Source organism: Rhineura floridana, chromosome 4 (assembly GCF_030035675.1).
Source record: "Rhineura floridana isolate rRhiFlo1 chromosome 4, rRhiFlo1.hap2, whole genome shotgun sequence".
In the NCBI taxonomy this organism is placed as follows: domain Eukaryota; kingdom Metazoa; phylum Chordata; class Lepidosauria; order Squamata; family Rhineuridae; genus Rhineura; species Rhineura floridana.
In genome coordinates this window covers 29,232,193-29,253,005 of record NC_084483.1, presented here as the reverse complement: position 1 = coordinate 29,253,005, position 20,813 = coordinate 29,232,193, and the positions used below count along the sequence as shown (strand labels likewise).

Below are 20,813 nucleotides of genomic sequence, written 5' to 3'. Positions count from 1 at the left end.
AGAAGCAGAAAGCAGAGAGTAGGAATAAACGGACAGTTCTCCCAATGGAGGGCTGTAGAAAGTGGAGTCCCTCAAGGATCGGTATTGGGACCTGTACTTTTCAACTTGTTCATTAATGACCTAGAATTAGGAGTGAGCAGTCAAGTGGCCAAGTTTGCTGATGACACTAAATTGTTCAGGGTTGTTAAAACAAAAAGGGATTGCGAAGAGCTCCAAAAAGATCTCTCCAAACTGAGTGAATGGGCGGAAAAATGGCAAATGCAATTCAATATAAACAAGTGTAAAATTATGCATATTGGAGCAAAAAATCTTAATTTCACATATACGCTCATGGGGTCTGAACTGGCGGTGACCGACCAGGAGAGAGACCTCGGGGTTGTAGTGGACAGCACGATGAAAATGTCGACCCAGTGTGTGGCAGCTGTGAAAAAGGCAAATTCCATGCTAGCGATAATTAGGAAAGGTATTGAAAATAAAACAGCCGATATCATAATGCCGTTGTATAAATCTATGGTGCGGCCGCATTTGGAATACTGTGTACAGTTCTGGTCGCCTCATCTCAAAAAGGATATTATAGAGTTGGAAAAGGTTCAGAAAAGGGCAACCAGAATGATCAAGGGGATGGAGCGACTCCCTTACGAGGAAAGGTTGCAGCATTTGGGGCTTTTTAGTTTGGAGAAGAGGCAGGTCAGAGGAGACATGATAGAAGTGTATAAAATTATGCATGGCATTGAGAAAGTGGACAGAGAAAAGTTCTTCTCCCTCTCTCATAATACTAGAACTCGTGGACATTCAAAGAAGCTGAATGTTGGAAGATTCAGGACACACAAAAGGAAGTACTTCTTTACTCAGCGCATAGTTAAACTATGGAATTTGCTCCCACAAGATGCAGTAATGGCCACCAGCTTGGATGGCTTTAAAAGAAGATTAGACAAATTCATGGAGGACAGGGCTATCAATGGCTACTAGCCGTGATGGCTGTGCTGTGCCACCCTAGTCAGAGGCAGCATGCTTCTGAAAACCAGTTGCCGGAAGCCTCAGGAGGGGAGAGTGTTCTTGCACTCGGGTCCTGCTTGCGGGCTTCCCCCAGGCACCTGGTTGGCCACTGTGAGAACAGGATGCTGGACTAGATGGGCCACTGGCCTGATCCAGCAGGCTCTTCTTATGTTCTTATGTTCTTAGTCTGCCCCACCAAGAATCAGAACTCACATATAAGGCCAAGTTTGCCATCCTTCAGTGATATCTGTGTAAGACCCTCTTAACTACTGGGACCCTAAGAGTGGAATTCCAGCCTGTTCTGGACCAATATTCAAAAAACTAGAAGATGGGAATTAATGTGACAGATCCTTTCCTGCTGCAGGAGCAGAATGGGGAATTAGGAGGGAAAGTAGACCTCGTTTCTGAGGAAAAAGAAAATTTGACCCTAGCTCCGTAACTTGGCTCTATCTAAATTTGGAACAAAGAAAATGGTGGTAGGGTGACTGGTATCACAGAGCTAGACTATAGGTTCTGCAAAATCCTACGTTCTGCTAATCAGACATGTCTTTGAGTTCTTTGATGTCGCTCCCCTTGTGTTATCTGCAAGTCTGTTTTTATGTTATGTGTTTATTTTTGAAAAATTAGTTTGAATCCAGATTTGTTTGCAAATTGACCCTATCTTGTGACAAAGAGATTTCTCAGTAGTCAAGAATGCCCATTATTGTAGCAGCAGAGAAAATCACTGTATTAAGAACTGTGTTATTTTTCTTAATGGAGATTAAGAACATAGGAAGCTGCTTTATACCAAGTCAAACCATTGGTCCATCTAGCTCAGAATTGTCTACAGGGCCTGGCAGTTCTCAAGGTATCAGATAGCAGTCTCTTTCAGTCCTAACTGGCGATGCTGGGGATAGAACCTGGGACCTTTTGCATGCAAAGCAGATGCCCTACCACTGAGCTACGCCCTTCCCAATTTAGGTGAGGTAATGCAAAAGAAAAAGAAAAAAAGATGACAGACTAAAAACTGGAAACACCTTTAAACTCTCCTCTGTTTCCTGCAGATGCAGTATGTGTTTTGGAACATACACACACGATTGTATCTGCACTGTAGAGGGACAGATGAGACATCATGGCCCACTCCATAGGTTTAGCTGGGACTAACAAGGTTCCTTCTTCCTCTGACCCATTCCACTGGATCATGAAACAGCTATGAACTATTAGCACCTGAATTTGCTTTTCCCCGTTATCTCCCTATCCCTTTTCCCTATGGTACCATGTCTATTAGAGTGCAAGCCTGCAGGCAGGGACTATTGTGTTTTCTTAATGTTTTTATGGCACCTAGAGAACATTAGGTGTAATAAATCATTTTTCACCAGAGTGGGGGACTAATCCAGCAGTGCCTGCATTCCAACTCCCACAAAGCAACATGGTTTGGTACTGCAGGGCACCGTGGTGTTGTGCATCTGGCTTCCCAATGCTGAGTGTCACTGCCACTCACTAAGAAGGGGAGGGGCGAGACACCAGGAGTTCAGCGCAGTGTGGGTGCAGGAGCGTTGGACTGGCACTGCCACACTGTGCTGAGTTCCCCGTGCTTCATCCCTCTGTAAGTGGCACCAATGCTCAGCGTCAGGAAGCCAGGTATGCAAATGCTGCTGGGCAGATAGGTAGGTGCCAAATATATCTGATTTAAAACAAGTTTCAAGGTGAAAACATGTTGATTTTATTCAGTGAGGCAATTCAGTTATGACATGGTACAAACCTCTCACTGAGACTGTACCATTTCATAATGCATGCGTTATTGTTTGTGGGAAAGTGCCCTTGTCAAAGCTTCCCTACCTGTGGCAAACTTACAGGACGAAGGCTAGTCTTCTCCTTGAAGCTAAACTTTTTAATTAACTCTTTTCACAATGCAATAGGCAGAACCATTTCTCTGTTCCATCTTGCAAGCTAACACTACAATCTTAAGTACATTTTTTCAGAAGTAAGTTCTATCAAAATCAGTGGAGGTCAGTTTCAAAGAAATTATTTAAGACTAAGCATAATGTATGGACCTAATGGCACAAAATGAGATTGTGGAGTCCTGCACATGATATATGCTCTTTCTGACCAGTACTGCAGATGTTACACACCACACCACAGATATTGCTATTAATTTGGGTTTTGACTAATCCCCATTTTACAGACCAGCCTGGTTAAATAAACCCCACTGGGCAACTGTTAGGTGGGTATTGTCTGCCTCTTCTCCAAGACTCCACCGCTGCAGCTCTATCATAACATATTTTAGGCAGTCTTGACAGAGAATGCTAGGACAAATTCAGAAAAGGCTCACTATTTTTTTTAAGTCTCTGAACAACAACAGCATTTTTTAAGTTAGCTTCCTCCAAGGTGAGAGATTCGTTCAGCAGCTCCCGAAAAGGAAGTGATGTGGTCAACATGAAGGGGTTTCTTCCTTGATGTCCTTGGTAATTTGTTATGAAGTCTCTGACATGACTTATTCTAAGAAGAAAAAGCAAAAAAAAATTTTTTTTTTAAACAAGTCTATTATTTTGAAGAGTGGTCCAGGGAAACAGGTTTTGGGCAGAACTAAAGGAAGAAGTACTCCACAGCCACCACTTTATGGACAACATAAGAACATAAGAAGAGCCTGCTGGATCAGGCCAGTGGCCCATCTAGTCCAGCATCCTGTTCTCACAGTGGCCAACCAGGTGCCTGGGGGAAGCCCGCAAGCAGGACCCGAGTGCAAGAACACTCTCCCCTTGTCATAATGACAAGTCGCCATTATGTTGCCCAGTAAGTAGGAGCTTTTCCACTCACAATCTGGTTTGTCTCAACTAACCCTTCTTCCCTACAGGGTTGAGTGTGCAAAATGCCATGGCAATACGAATATGCATCTATTATGGATTTGCTAGTTAGGTGAAGCAAAGGCAGAAGCTCTGATCTTTGGCAATTCTCATAAGCAATCTATCCAAACAGATATATAGACAGCTTAGTGGGTTTTTTAAAAAAAATTAAGCAGTTTATAAATTTATTAAAATAGATAAATATGAACTAAGATGCATACTGATGGATTTTACTGTGGAGCTGACGATGCTGCTCTTTGAGAATTTGGCCAGGCATTGAAAGCTGTATCCAAGTAGGATAATTGTTTAAAGTGCTCTATCTATAGAATTGTCCTTCACATATAAAGCCAGTTTGTCTATTGCGTTCTGCACAATAATCCTCCAGGAAACCTGCTTAAAGCAGGTGAAGTGCTTCTGTTTAAAGCTCATTCAGACCATTAATAGTCTGATCCTATGCATGTTTATTCAGAAATCAGGCCCAGCAAGTTCAACAGGACTCTTAAGTATTCATGCACATAATTGGATACCAAAGTAACTAAATCTGAGAAAAATAATAAAAACAAGATAGAAGAGGAATGATTTATCTAAAGTAGAGAAGAATATTCAGCCCATCTAGCATTTTCCCCTTCAACAGATATATGTCTTCTAGCTCACAAGCATGCATGCAGACAGAAACTTGCTGGTATATCACCCTCTTTCTTACCCTGCAATACCTGCAGAATGACAGTAGAGGGTGTAGTGGAGATTTGAATAAAAATGATGAAACCAGGGTAATGATTACTAAGGCAAAACACTGTTAGTCCTAATGTGAAAATATGCGAGAACACGTTCTCAGTTACTGTGATTCCTGGATTATTTTATGTTATGATACTAGGAAAACAGCAAAAGTTTGCAATATTGAATAAAACTGAAACACTGAAAAATATAGAGTTCTGTTTGGACTAGGCGGGATAGGCAAGAATTCAGCTGAATTTGGATTTAGCACCGTAATTTTCAATGGTCTGCATATTGTCCTCTTTGTGGAGTGATCATGTATGATCCAAACTTCAGTGGCTTTCCCCAAAAACAGATATACTGTTCTCTCTCAAATACTCCCCTGAGTATATTGTTTTTATTGATTTTACTCACAGCCCTGCACAGCATGGCAGTACAGGTCTCTCTCTCCAAACTCCACACAGGAGGAAGCAAGCCAAGTCTCACCAATGTTGACTCTAGGCTTGCCAAGGAGAAAGGGGGGGGCACTGAAAGCAACTTAATTCTTTTCCTTTCTAAAAGGAAAACAGCCGGTTTCTGCTTGCTAATGTGAAAACAGACTAGCCTCATTCACAACAAAGGAGGGGAGGAAGCCACTTTCCTTTATCAATATTTGCTTTCAAAATATTGATATTTTCTTTCCTTCAAAATACTGATATTTTCTTTCCTTCAAAATACTGATATTTTCTTTCATTTATCCATATCTCCTTTCAAAATGTCATTATTTTGAAAGAATATTAATATCAATATTTTTGGAGGGCGGAAAATTGGACTGGTAAATGCAGCCGATAGCAGTCAAAGAATGAACTTGAATTCATACATCCTGTTAGGTTGACAAGCACTAGCTAATGGATCCCATCCTAAATTGGACCAGCACAAATCCAAAGGCTGAGATTAACTGGACAGTGCAAAACAAAAAATTAAATATAAATTCACATTTTGAAAACTAACAAGTTTGGGACTTAGGAAAAATGGATCCGACTCAAAACTAAAGTCGGGTCCTGATGATTTCATTAAGGATGGACCTGAGTTTCTTTCCACAGAACCTAAAAATCATGCAGAAGGGAAATCTGAAATGCAAAGCTCAGGATACTAACTGCTGAAATCTGAAACGTTTGTTTTCTTTCATGCTTTACAAAAATTCTGAATTGTTTCATTTGCATTTATTTTATTAATTTACACACTCTTAAAAATACTTATTTCAGTTCTACCCAAGACTAAAGTTGACAAAAAGCTAACAGGAAGTACTTAGATATTTCTTAATTCACCACTCGAAAGAGATTTATGTTACAATCTCTTATTTTCCAAGCCTGTAATATACATGTATCTGAGAGTCCCATGGAACTAAATAGAGCTTATTTCTGAGCAGACATGTGTAGAATTGCACTTAGCATTGCACTGCAGTTTGTAAGGGTGTGTGTTAATAGAATCTGTTCTTACCTATGAGAAATATTAAATTTTTGTACTATCCTTGTTCCATCTGTTAGCCAGATCTGGATGTTAGTGATGGGTTCTGAATGATTTAGTACCACTGTTGGTTTTATCTTTTCCATTTCTTCAACATCTCTTTTTCCTTTACAAATTATTCTTGGTGTGGCACTGCAAAATAAAAAACAAGGAATCAAACAGTATCACTTCTTCATGATAGGTCATGAGACAATCTGGCTTTTCTTTTTTCCTGATGAATCTAAAATGCGTATATTATTATTTTATTATTGTTTATTGAATTAACATCCCACCCTTCCTCCCAGAAGAACCCATGGCAGCAAACATAAACAAAATAATTTAACAAGAAAAAGAAAAACATGCTAAAAACAGTTAAAAACCTTCCAAAACACAATTACAATCAAAAACATTGTTAAACCCATTTTAAAATATTGTAAAACCCAGTTAAAAATATTCTAAAATTCAGTATTTAGGGCTAAGTGGCCTTAATTCCTATTAACAACAGAGATTAAACAATAGCTTCTTCACTACATGCTTAAGGCACAATCCAGATCACCTTTCTGCCAGGCTGGGGTGAGTTGGATGCCGGGAGATGTGGCTCCGCCACAGAGGACAGCCAGGCCAGCAGATGGAGGGCCAGCGGAAGCTGGCAGAAGTCCCCAAAATGGAGTTTTCTGGGGGCATGGTAGGGGAGGAGCCACAGGGTGGACTTATGTGAGATCCTCCTCATGTTCAAACCCCTCCCCCGGGTCCCAATCCCCCTGCAAAAGGGGGGCAGAGTAAAATAATTTTAAATATGCCCCGTTGTGGCCTACACGGAGCGCTTACTCCCCAGGAGGCCTGTTTGTGGGAGCCAGCGCTTCCTGGCCGGCTTGTGTGTGCAGCTGCCGACAGAGCTGGAGTTCAGCTGGGGTGGCAGCTCCCAAGCGGGAAAAGGATCCCGCAAAGTTTTCTCCCAGCTCCTCCTCTGCTGGCCTCTGGCTTCCCGGCAGTTGGATTGATCTGCCCTAGAATGTTTAAATTAAACCAAATGAAAGGACTAATATCCCATTAAGAGGTAGAATTTTGCAATTTATTTGGTAATGTAAAAAAGTGCATTAAGGCTGGAAGAAAAACTCAAGAAGATATAGGTAGATCTTATTTTTTGGAGCCCTGGTTTTGCTTTTAAATTGATAGGCGCTCAACTATTCAAGTTCCCTCTTTGATGTTTCATCATTTGCTTTTTTTGTGGTTTTTATCGTTTGAAACCGAGTGCTACCTCGCCTTGGACTTTTTCTTGCATATTCTTTTGACAACTTTACACTAAAAACAAACACATGTAACAATTTGGGCCTATGCCTTCTCAAGTGCACAGAAGGGCTCCTAGTAGTAGTTGTTTAAAACAACTACAAACATTAGTGCCTTCCTCCTGCACCACACATTTTGAAAGAACAGCATGGGACAGGTACATACATGTATGCTGTAGCTCACCTGTTGTCTTGTACTTGCAATGAAAGAGGGCAATTCCCTCTCAGATGTAGAGATATTTGTTGGTATTCCCTCCTCCACTGTGAGTCACACTGACAATATATTTACAGTGGGACACACTCCCAATGGATCAGCATAAGGGCCTGTTTAGGCAGGACTCTGGAGCATGTGTTTTAAATTTTTTTAAAAAAAAAATTAATTATGTTTTTAAATTGTTTTTTGTGTTTTAAAATTTGTATATTTGTTTTTATTGTTTTAATTGCTATAAACCGCCCAGAGAGCTTCAGCTATGGGGCGGTATATAAATGTAATAAATAAATAAATAAACAAACAAACATCTTCCCAACAATAATGGTTAGGCCAGTCCAGCAGGTTGGATTAACAGCTAGCTACATATTGTCAGAACAACAGGACTGATGAGGCATCCTAATGGGCTCTTACCCTACACTATCAAAAGGGATTTATCAAAATGGATTTTTCTATTTATTTATTTGCTAAATTTATATTCTACCCTTCCTCCCAGAAGGAGCCCAGGTCAGCAAACAAAAATGCTAAAAACACTTTAAAATCTCAAAAAGAAAACATCTTTAAAAGCATATTAAAACAAACATCCTCAAAAACATTTTTTTAAAAAAGCTTTACAAACATCAAAAAAAGTAATTCCAACACAGACACAGATGCAATTGATGAAGGAGCTGTTCATTTACTATGGGCATTGCTATAGCAGTTTCTGTATTTACTGTTCTTTTAGGCTTTGGTCCTATACCCACTTTATTGAGAGTATGCCCCATTGAACTCAATGGGACTCACTTCTGAACAGACATGTTTAGACTGACACTGTTAACATCATTATTGCATTTGTGAGTTGCTAATGAAGACAGGATACCAACTATCCTGTGCTTGTATAAGCAGCAATAGCCATCTTAATCTGGGTCTTAAAGTAAGTTGTATATTACTCCTTCACAAGTTATAATCAAAATCTGGAGAGGCAGGATAAACCTAAGAAAACCTCTGCTGGTAATGCAATCCTATGCATCTCTACTCAGAAGTAAGCCCCACTGAATATTCCCAGGAAAATGGGTACAGGACTACAGTCAAGAAAGCAAGCAAGAGCAACAACCGTAATTATTTGCCAGTAATTATTTTATTAATTTTTAGAAACACCAGTCTCTTCACCTTCCCAGTCTATATCCTTGTCCAGAGAAAGGATGAAATACCGACTTCCTCAATGCATACACCTCATCTTTCTTATCATCCACCTTCACATCCACCTCTTGTTTATCACAAATCACCTGGTTGGCCACTGTGAGAACAGGATGCTGGACTAGATGGGCCACTGGCCTGATCCAGCAGGCTCTTCTTATGTTCTTATGTTCTTGTCTTCTGTAACTCAAGAGGCAATTCCCTTTAAAATAAAAGTAGAAAAAGTACTTATGCAGGTAGAAATGGATATGTTAAAGTACTTCTTATTTGAAGGGGGGGAAAACTATCACACTCTTAATTACATAAAAACAACAACAGTATTAACCTTTTATTTTCGTAGTCCCCCCCTTTTTTTCTTCAGAATAGTATTATGAAGCATTTTTACTTATAGACTGTACATGTCCTGCACTGGTTGTTATGAGTTGATCACATCCTGGCCACCAAACTATCCCACCCTCCAGCAAATATGTTACAAAATAAAGGTGAAGCTCAATGAACTGACCCACACATAATGCTAAGACAAACTATGGCTTGGTGCAAACATGCGGGCTCCCAGAATGAGGATTTTGGCCACTTTGCTCTTGGTTTGGTCCTACTGCTACTGCAAGCTAAGCCATGACTTGACTTTGTGTGTCACCCGAATCCAGGATCATAGCTTGTCTCCTCCAAACTATGGCTGTAACCAAGGATTGTTCTTTGGTTCACAGCTTGTGGTTTGTCTGATATGAGCCCAGGTTCACACATGCTAAGCCTGGGGAAGGGAACTTTCTTCAGCCCTAGGGCTGCATTTCTTTCTGAGCAACCTTCTGGGGATCACATGCCAATGGTGAGCAGGGCCAGAGGCAGAAGTCAGCAGAGCAACAAATGTAAAATTTTCCATTATGCAGTAGGCTAGTTTCTAAACACACTTACCCACCCCTCTCTGTCCTCTATCTAGGCATGCGGCAGCCACTATCAAAGTTCAAGGATGCGATTTCAGCCAGGAAAAAACACACACAAACGAAGAGTGTGAAGGAGGGCCAGTGAGGGGCATGGCCTGGGAGGAGAGGGTGTGGTCTAGGAAGAATTCTGAGGGCAAGATAGAGAGGAATGGAAAGCTGCAATTGGCCTCTGGGCCTGCGGTTCCCCACTTCTGCACTAAGCTGAGACAAATCAGGAGTTCATATGGACATAGAATGGAAACAAAGCAATGCACAAGCTGTGTTAGTGCAATCTGGCACAGTAGACAAAGCTGACTTGCCCTTTTTTAACAGAGTCCAAGAAGCACTGGTTTGCAACATCTGTGTAGCTTCGGAGTTCACCATCATTCACAGTAAATCCATTTTTCCACAATTTAATTGTTGTATCAACCTGTGAAGCAAATACAAAAATGAGCATTATCTCACAAAAATCAAGTAGCAAATCCCTACAACAGTGGTTCTCAGACGTTTCCCCCCCCCCCCATGGACCATTTGAACATTGCTGAGAGTCTTGGTGGACAACTTAATAATTTTGCTTCTTGTTGTAGCAATTGTAATGCACCTTGCTTAGAATCCTCTCCACTTCCTTCGTTCCTCCTTCCCTCATCAGTACCAATTTCTTCCACCCACCTTTGGGGAGGACTGCCAGGTTCTAAGAACAATGGAGCAGCCACTTTGGCTGCTGTTCACAGCTGCTGAGCCCACTCTTCACAGACCCACAGACCACCTGAATGAAGCTCATGGACCACTGCTGGTCCACAGACCAGTTTGGGAACCTCTGCCTTACAACATATGCAAATAATGCAGGAGATAAGGAACGTAGGAAGCTACCTTATACAAAGTCATACCATTTATTGGTCCATCTAGCTCAGAGTTTACTGAGCAGTGATTGGCAGTGGCTCCCCAGAGATTCAGCCAAGAATATTTCCTATCCTTTTCCAGAAATGCTAGGGATTTAACCGGGGACCTTTTGCATGTAAAACATGTGCTCTGCTATTGGCTTTGCAACCATTAGGCCTAGTTCAATCAGTGCAAGCGATGTCAACAAGGAATGAATTGGTTTTCTGTATGCATTGGAACTAGAAAATAATACTAGAACATCTGAATGTGCAGTTTTTTAAACTAAAAGGCAAGGACATTAAGCAGTTTGCAAAAAAGTACATCAAATATTTCAACTGGTGACTAAGCCTCCTCCACATTTGAGCATTCTGTGTATTTTGTACATCAGAAGAATTAACAGCTGCTAAATTCTTACTTCACCTCTTTAAATCATTCATTTAAATAGTTGTTCTAGCCATGCTACCACTTCACACTGTTGTAACCCTTGTCTTCCTGATCACTGTTTATTCTTTGGCAAACCACTTGAACTGCACCACACGTTCTTTCTCACAATGCAAGTTTGGCTTCATAAAATGCTCTGGATATGTTCATATGCACAAGACGCTACAGGGACACTTGTTTTTGTCTACAAAAATATGTATGCCTGTATGTTTGTAACAATATATTTATACAGGAGAGATAAACACCCAGAACCAATATCCTTAAAGTCTTTTATATGGCTTCCTCGCCAGTCACAGGCCCTACACAAGCTTCTCGTCCTCACTTCCAAAATCTGGACCTGTCATACCTGTTCTTTGTACCATATACATAGATGAGAGCTATATGAATAAAATAATATGTATCACAGAAAGGTTTTGAGCAAAACGGCCTAAGTGTCATGTGCCCTGTGGAAAACTCTTGGCAAGGCTGGCCTGAAGAGGAGGAGGTCTGGGATACAGGGGAGGGGCCCGGTGGTCTGGGAATGATGGATGAGGATGCGGCAGACAGGCCAAGTGATTTGCCCCTCCTCTGAGGTGTTGGCCAATGCAGATGAAGGGGCTGAATTGTCAACCCTTACCCCACCTCCAGTGGTCGTTCCACCTGCTGACCAGCTTCCTGTTGCTGACCCACCTTCAGTGCAGAAGAGGATGCTGGAGGTGGAGTTTGAGGATGATCTGACTGAGTTGTCTCTGCCTCTGCCGCTATGAAAGCTGTGCAGGCATAAACAGACTGAGCCTATTAACCAGCCTATTTGTAGGAGTACCCATTTGCTTTCCCAGTCCCAGACCCAGGAGACAAGTTCCATGCAAGTAGTTGTGCCCGCCCCATGCTTCATTAGCAGAGCTTGGAAAAGTTACTTTTTTGGACTACAACTCCCATCAGCCCACTCCAGTGCCATGCTGACTGGGGCTGATGGGAATTGTAGTTTAAAAAAGTAACTTTTCCAAGCTCTGTTCATTAGGGTACTCAAGGTGTGTATCAAGTGGCTTATGTAGCCATACTCAGTAGTGCTTTGCAGTAATCTTTACTGTGTTTGAACTGTACTCTGATTTGTGTTCCACTCATGTGCTAAACTATAGATTAAAGCCACTGGCAATAACTCAGCTGAGAGTCTCAAGTCTGAATCTGTTGGTGAGAGCCAGCACAAATAAACAGGAGTCTAAGGGGGGTAGCAGAAAATCTATATTTGAGTTGTATTGTGTGTTGCAATTTTTATTGTATTGTTCTATTTACTGTATTGAGTTTTGCTTGGTACGCTTTTGTACTGTTATCTTTATTCTGTATATGTTTTTGAGATTTTTTTTTCTTTTTTGTAAGTCGCTTTGAGTTTCATTGTGGAAAAAAGCAACTAATAAATATCATAAATAAATAAATGATAAACTGATGAAAATGCTAACTAGATCACTGGATATATTAAACATTAAATGATAATTTGGAAATATGTCTCTGCACTGAATTCAGGTCCACTAGATTGGGCCTACAAATATTGAAGGCTTTAATTCCAGGGCTTTCAGACTATCTAAGGCAGCGCTTGAGATACTAAGGCTACAAGGCCACCTTCACGTTTGAAAGACCCCCGGCAAAGTGCTCTCTGCTGGGCTTCCTTCCTCTATTAGTGGGCCTGGCAGACTTACACAACTGCAGCAATGGGCAGCAATAGTGCTCCGAGCAGCCCTGAATAACTAGGAGCTGCTATTTCCATTTCTCATAATTAGGGATGGATGAGGAATTTGGTGGGTCTGATTTCCGAAGCTGCCTTTAATTTTATCTCCTCTCTTAAACAGGTAAAAGTCACTTAGAGCAGTTAGAAAGCATGTAGCTTTGTAGCATGGTGAAAATGGTGGTGGTGGTGCGCAAATGCCCCATGAGAGAGAGGATCTGATGATGTCACATCCCTCCCATATACAGTGCCTTGCAAAATAATCAGACCCCTAACCAATGCTCTCATATTACTGAATTACAAATGGTACACTGTCATTTCGTTCTGTATGATCTTTTATTTTGAAACATTGAAACTCAAAATCAATTATTGTAAGGTGACATTGATTTTATGTTGGGAAATGTTTGTAAGAAACATAAGAAACTGAAACATGTTGCTTGCATTAGTATTCAACCCATGCTGTGGAAGCTCCCAGTTTACACAGATGAAAGAAATTGCCCTATTGAGGATACAAATACCTTACCATTGGCCTCCACCTGTGAATCATTAAAGTTGATGTCATATTGTCAGGATAAAAACCCCACTGTTGAAGGATCATTGGTCAGGCTGTAGATCTGAAGGAAAATGAAGACCAAAGGGCATTCTACTGAAGTCAGAGATAATATAATACAAATGCATAATTAGGAAAAGGGTACAAAATAATATCCAAGTGTTTGGATATCCCAGTGAGCACAGTTGGATCAATAATCAGGAAGTGGAAGCTGCATCACACCACCCAGGCACTGCCAAGAAAAGGCCGTCCCTCAAAATTCAGCATTCAAAAAAGGAGACTTGTGAAAGAAGCCACAGTGAGGCCAACAATCACTTTGAAGGAGCTACAGAGTTCAATGGCTGGGAGTGGAGTAATGGTGCACCAGTCAACCATATCAAGAGTTCTGCATAACACTGGCCTGCATGGGAGGGTGGCAAAAAAGAAGCCATTACACAAAAAGTACCATCTGAAAGCACGTCTGGAGTTTGCCAGAAAGCATGAGCATGCCCCAGCTGGTTTTGTGGTCAGATGAGACCAAGACAGAGCTTTTTGGCTAAAACTCAAAGCGCTATGTGTGGCACAAACCTAACATTGCCCATACCTCAAGACACACCATATGTATAGTGAAGTGTGGTGGTGGCAGCATCATGCTGTGGGGATGCTTCTCATCAGCAGGGACTGGGCATCTTGTTAAAATGGAAGGATGGATGGAGCAAAATACAGGGAAACACTGCAAGAGAAACTGCTTCAGTCCACTAAAAAACTGAGGTTTGGGAGGAAATTCGCTTTTCAGCAGGACGATGATCCCAAGCACAAGGCCAACGCAACACTGGAGTGGCTGAAGAACAAAAAGGTGAATGTCCTACAGTGGCCCAGTCAAAGTCCTGACCCCAATTCCATAGAGAATCTGTGGCGCTCTTTGACAATTGCAGTCCACAAGCAACGTCCAACCAACCTGAACAACCTGGAGCGAATCTGCCAAGAAGAATGGGCCAAAATCCCTTCGACACTGTGTGCAAAGCTGGTACATACCTATCTCAAAAGACTTAAAGGTGTTATTGCAGTGAAAGGTGGCTCTACCAAATATTAATGTGTGGGGGTTGAATACTTATGCAAGCAACATGCTTCAGTATTTTATGTTTCTTACAAAAATGGAAATGGACTGCCTTCAAGTCGATCCCGACTTATGGTGACCCTATGAATAGGGTTTTCATGGTAAACAGTATTCAGAGGGGGTTTACCACTGCCTCCCTCTGAGGCTGAGAGGCAGTGAGTGGCCCAAGGTCACCGAGTGAGCTTCATGGCTGTGTGGGGATTTGAACTCTGGTCTCCCAGATCATAGTCCAGCACCTTAATGTCACCTTACAATAACTGATTTTGAGTTTGTGTTTCAAGATAAAATATCATACAGAACGAAATTACAATGTACCATTTGTAATTCAGTAATATTAGAGCATTGGTCAGGGGTCTGATTACTTTTGCAAGGCACTGTATAAGGACATAATAATATGGAAAGAAAATGATGGCCACCCCCATAGGTAGGACAAGATGTCATCACATCCTGTTGCTCCCAGACACATTTATATCTCCATTTTCCGTGTGGCAGCATATCAGGTAGCTTTTACCGTTTCACGTAGCTTTTACATGGGGGAAGAGGAGAAAATGTGAAAAGCAGCCCTTGCATACCTCACAATGAGTAATGAATTTGTATTTTGGGATATGTGTGTCAGAACTGTGTGCAGAATTTTTTTAAACCCCACACATTATTGCAGAAGCAGGTCAGAAAAAACTCAAAAACTTGTAAAAGGTCTATGAATCAGAATTAGACTGATCACTCTATCCCCAGCCACAATGCCTCAGTGACATGCTACTATGGGGCCCCAGTGAACTCAGCAGAAATTACTGCTGAGTAGATATGGGAAGGATTTTTCTCTAAGCACGCCACATCCTGAGCATTACCATGGGCAGCACTATCCCCGTAAGCTTACTGTTGAGGGTGGCAATGGACAGCTAGCAACAGCAGGGTCAGGCAGCAGGACACAGCTCAACACTCTGATGAGAAGTACCAGGAGGCAACTGCTGCTGTCACCATCTTAATTGTCCCAAAATGCCTCACCACCTTACACTGGAGCCAACTGGCATTCTGCTGAAATAAAAATTGTGGCAGCTGCCTAGCCTAGTGCTTCTCTTTGGAGTGTTACACCCTTTTTTTTTTTAAGGAGGCCAGCATCAGCAGTGGCAGGCCCTCTGGGGCCTAGCATTTGCCACACCATGCCAGGAGCTGACACTGATCAAGAGGAAAATGTTTTCACAATGATGTTTGCCACTGTAATTATTTGCAAAAGCTTGAATTATTCCCCAAGTCTCACAGACCTGCAGTCTGCCTTCACTTAAGTAGATGAATTAGGCAAACATCATTGTGCCAAATTATTGCAAAGCATTTGCCCAATACAGCTGTATCCACAGTTGCTTTCCAGTACCAAAGAATAAACCAATTGTTTTAAGAGCATCAACCCTACCACATATTGAATCTTAAACTGAGGAATTGACAAATCAAAGAGTGTACTGCATAACTTAACAATATTTGGTCTGATATCTGGAGCTCTCAGAGCTTGGAAGTAACTCGTTATTTTTAACGAGTTACTTGTAATTAGTTACAATTTTAAATAACGAGTGGGTAATTCCATAACATTTGGCAAGTAAAGGAACGACTAGTAATTTCCCTACTTTTCAGCTGCAACTTTAACGTTTCCACATTAGGTTGGACGTTACTTGGGGGCGGGAACAAGGAGAAGTCAGCTCCTGGCTGTGATTGGTTAACACAAGACATGTGCCTCACACTGATTGGACCTCTGCGCAGACTCTCTCTTCCCTCGTGATCTGTGTTAGGAGGCACGAGGGAAGAGGTGAATAGGCAGGGCCTGCTAGAGTCTGAGAGGACAAAATGGACGCCCGAGGAAAAAGCCAGGACAACGGAGGAGAAGGCAGCAGCAGAATGGCGAAGAGCTGTGGAGGTGAGTGACGATGATTTGTGTGTGTGTGTGTGCGCACGCCCCGGTGTGTGTTTTCGGCTGGAGTCTCTGGTTTTGGGGGGTCCTCCGGCTCTCTGGCTACCACCCCTTACTCTCCGGACTCTCAGCTTCAATTTTAAAAAAAAGTAAGTTTCTAGGTGGTCTAATTCCCGAGATATACACCAAAACATCAACCCCCCCACACAACTTTTTTTTAAACAGATCCATGCTCTAGCTACAACTCCCATCAGCCCAATCCAGTGGCCATGCTGGCTGGGGCTGATGGGAGTTGTAGTTTAAAAAAGTAACTTTTCAAAGCTCTGGCTGTAACCCCGCCCTTTCATGACTGTAGCCAATGACGCCAGAGTTGTGACTTGTTGATCCAGGCATGCCTAGGCTGAACGTCAGAATATGGTGGCTTTGAGTTTTTTGCAGTTTGCGTAAGTAATATGGCTTAATGTTTTTTTCCTCTTCTGTCCAAGAGTCAGACCCTGGGCTATGAAATATGAAAGTATTTAATCCAATATCTGCTTTTCTGGGAGTAAAGCCATTTCTGGGAGTAAAGCATGTACCTGGAGTAAACCCCATTGAACTCCATTAGGACTTGTTTTTGAGTAGACATGGTTAGGATTGTGCTGTAAATTAATGGGACTTGTGAGTAAACATAGTGCAGACTTGTGTTTGTGTTGTAAATCTCTCTCCCTCCAACCCTATTTTTAAAGAAATTAGGCAGGGTTTATCACAGTTTTTATTATGTAGGAAACTAATACTCATTTTTAAAAAAAATGAAGTTTATTTATTTATTTATTTATTTTTATTATTTGATTTATATCCCACCCTTCCTTCCAGTAGGAGCCCAGGGCAGCAAACAAAAGCACTAAAAACACTTTAAAAATCATAAAAACAGACTTTAAAATATATTAAAACAAAACATCTTTAAAAACATTTTTAAAAGCTTTAAAAACATTGTTTTGAAGAAAAAGTTTAAAAACATATTAAAAAGCAATTTCAACACAGGCGCAGACTGGGATAAAGTCTCAACTTAAAGGACTTGTTAAAAGAACAAGTTCCTTATCACTTGAGGCTGCAGTTTTCCCTGGTTGAGTAAGCCACATTGAATACATTGGGACTTGCTTCTGAGTAAACAAACATAGGATTGCACTATAAATATCTTTACAGGTTATATAAATAAACATATTTGATAATCATGCTTATATAAATATTTTCATAGAATCATAGAATAGTAGAGTTGGAAGGGGCCTATAAGGCCATCAAGTCCAACCCTCTGCTCAATGCAGGAATCCAAATCAAAGCATTCCCAACAGATGGCTGTCCAGCTGCATCTTGAATGCCTCCAGTGTTGGAGATCCCACTACCTCTCTAGTAATTAGTTCCATTGTTGTATGGCTCTAACAGTTAGGAAGCTTTTCCTGATGTCCAGTCAAAACCTGGCTTCTTGCAACTTGAGCCCATTATTCTGTGTCCTGCACTCTGGGATTATCGAGAAGAGATCCTGGCCCTCCTCTGTGTGGCAACCTTTCAAGTACTTGAAGAGTGCTATCATATCTCCCCTCAGTCTTCTCTTCTCCAGGTTAAATATGCCCAGTCTCTCCTCATAGGGCGTTGTTTCCAGTCCCCTGATCATCCTTGTTGCCCTCTTTTGAACCTGTTCCAGTTTGTCTGCATCCTTCTTGAAGTGCAGAGACCAGAACTGGACACAGCACTCAAGATGAGGCCTAACCAGTGCTGAATAGAGGGGAACTAATACTTCACATGATTTGGAAACTATACTTCTGTTAATGCAGCCTGATATAGCATTTGCCTTTTTTGCAGCCACATCACACTGTTGGCTCATATTCAGCTTGTGATCAACAACAATTCCAAGATCCTTCTTGCATGTCGTACTGCTGAGCCAAGTATCCCCCATCTTATAACTGTGCATTTGGTTTCTTTTTCCTAAGTGTAGAACTTTGCATTTATCCCTGTTGAATTTCATTCTGTTGTTTTCAGCCCAATGCTCCAGCCTATCAAGGTCCCTTTGAATTTTCTTTCTGTCTTCCACGGTATTAGCTATGCCCCCCAATTTTGTATCATCTGCAAATTTGATAAGCATGCTCTGTACCTCCTCATCCAAGTAGTTAATAAAAATGTTGAAGAGCACTGGGCCCAGGACCGAGCCCTGTGGTACCCCACTCATTACTTCCACCCAGTTTTGTCATGCTGTGTCCCTATAAGTATCCAATTGCATACTATGGTTGTACAATAATTCCTTTACATTTTAAGTATGCCTTGGGGTAGTCATGGTTCTCCATTGTTTTCATCCTGAGGGGCAGATAGGCTGAGAAATGGTGAGTAGCCCATGGTCACCCACTACACTTTATAGCTTATTTTCATTTTGAAAAATTAATTAAAACAATTTACATGCAGGCAAAATTTATTAAGCGGATTCACACAATATGTGTAAAGCACATCCAACTCGCATTTAAAGCGCATGACTTCCCCTAAAGAATTCTGGGAAGTGTCATTTCCCCCTCACAGTTATAGTTCTCACCACTCTTAACAAACTGCAGTTCCCATGATTCTGTGGTGGGATTCATGTGCTTCAAATGGGTGTTGAATGTGCTTTAAAGGAATGGTGTGGATCTGCCCTAGGTATGATGTTCATTCAAGAGTGAATTGAAAAGAACAATTTTAAAAGATACTTCTTACTCTTACTCATTTTTCAGACCTCTTTCTGAAGTAAAGGGTCAAATCTGTAAAAACATTTGGAGCAGCCACATTAAAAGATAAGGGCAGGGTATTCCAGGCAGGGGGTTGCCAACCCTGCTTGGATATGGATGTCTTTGCAGAAGAACCCTAGTCAAGGTTTACCAACAGCACAGTCCAAACTATATCTACTTAGAAGTCAGTCCTGTTGAGTTCTATGGGGCTTAATCCCTTAGTAAGTGCAGCCTTCAGGAGCCTCCATCTTTACTCCCCAAAGCTCCCATCTAACATCTCCACAACACTAGGCTCCTTTGTCTCTGCTGTGGCCTTCTGGTGACTGCCCTAGCCTGAAGGCACTTAACCCTTCTTGCTGAAAGCAAGTAGGCTAGATTAAATGTTCCCTACCCAGGCTCATATATATAAAATATAAAAGATAAACGGCATTTTGTCAAAAGTATTTTTGTCTACATTTTATACCTCATCCTTGGTTTTCCAAGCTTGGCATGGAATGCTTCTCATACAGAATTAATTTGAAATGCTGCATATTTATTATCATAATCATCATATTCAAAATAAAAAATATATGTACCGCCTTCAAGTTGATTCCAACTTATGGTGACCCTATGAATAGGGTTTTCATGAGGCTGAGAGGCAGTGACTGGCCCAAGGTCACTCAGTGAGCTTCATGGCTATGTGGGGATTTGAACCCTAGTCTCATTTTGTTCTCACAACAACCCTGTGAGATAGTAGATTAGACTGGCCCAGGCAGGGTTATTTAGTGAGCAAAAATGATGCAAATAGGATCTCTTTTAATTGTGCTATCAACCTGCTTACTTCCACTCTGACTGGGGGATCTTGCAGCATGGGGAAGAGATGGGGGACATCACAGCTGAAGTTCACCCATATAGGAGCATTATCTCTTGTTTATTACAGAGACGCCTGTTGCAGGTTTTGCTGCTGAGAGCAGCAGTCAGTTAGTGCGGCCACTTGAGTCACAGCTTGTTGATCCTGAGGAGGCAAAACCAGGAAGTGAGGTTCAGAAAGGAGGCCCTGTGCATGAGGAGGAGAAGGGCATGAAGCAGTGCCAGTTGCCCACAGCCACATCTGCAGAACAGCAAGTACCATGGTTTGGCTTTGAGAAAGCTTGTACATTTGTGAGCCAGAGTGGGAAAAATGTTGTTGTACGATGCAATTACTGCCTTCCAAGGATCAAAAATCTGAGATCAGCTGTTTCCTCCTCATCCAAGGTGAAGAAACATTTTGAGGTAAGCCTTTGTCATGCTGGTCCTCAAGGAGTGTCCATTGTCTATTTATGTTTAAATTGTGAAGTTCCTCTTCCATTTTTTCTTGGATTCATGCTTTGTTCTTCTTCCTCAGAGGGCACACCCTGAGAAGCTGAGAGCAATTGAAGAAGCAATAAAGGCAAGGAGACGTGGCCTTCCTGAACCAATGCATGACACCCCTCCTCCCAAAATGCTGAAGCAGCAGCAGACAACCCTTGAGAGGTGGGGATCTGGCAGGGAGCCTGTCACCCAGAGCAATCTCGACAGGAGAATCATTGATTTCATTGTAGAGGAGACATTACCACTTCAGACTGTGGATAAACCATCATTCATTAATCTGGTTCGCATTGGACTCCCCAAAGATCTCACCATCATATGTGCCAAGACTCTGAGAGACAGAATTGAGAAGAGAGCATGCCACATGAGAGAAACTCTTGCAAACCGAATGGGTGCTGTGGCATATATAGCAACCACTGCAGATTGTTGGACCAATGGCAAGAAGAGTTACTTTGGGGTAACAGCCCACTGGATCAACCCAACTACCCTGAAACGTGAGGTCGGGGCCTTGGCTTGTAAGCGTCTGAAGGGGCGCCATACATACGATGTCCTTTCAAAAGCACTGCATGATGTACATGTGCAGTACAGGATCCACAAC

At 41.7% G+C, this 20,813-nt stretch overlaps 1 protein-coding gene across 1 annotated transcript in view; it reads right to left on the bottom strand.

Moving 5' to 3' along the window:
- Positions 1-473: 473 nt before the first annotated feature.
- Positions 474-20,813, bottom strand: part of UBXN2A (UBX domain protein 2A) — a 42,941-nt gene continuing 22,601 nt past the window's right edge. Inside the window, exons 4-8 of the mRNA XM_061622708.1 lie at positions 9,928-10,037; positions 8,866-8,889; positions 8,661-8,774; positions 6,012-6,170; positions 474-3,474 (exon numbers count right to left, since the gene is read on the bottom strand). Coding sequence (XP_061478692.1) covers positions 3,282-3,474; positions 6,012-6,170; positions 8,661-8,774; positions 8,866-8,889; positions 9,928-10,037 — 600 coding nt within the window. The 3' untranslated portion in view covers positions 474-3,281. The remainder of the gene's footprint in view (positions 3,475-6,011; positions 6,171-8,660; positions 8,775-8,865; positions 8,890-9,927; positions 10,038-20,813) is intronic.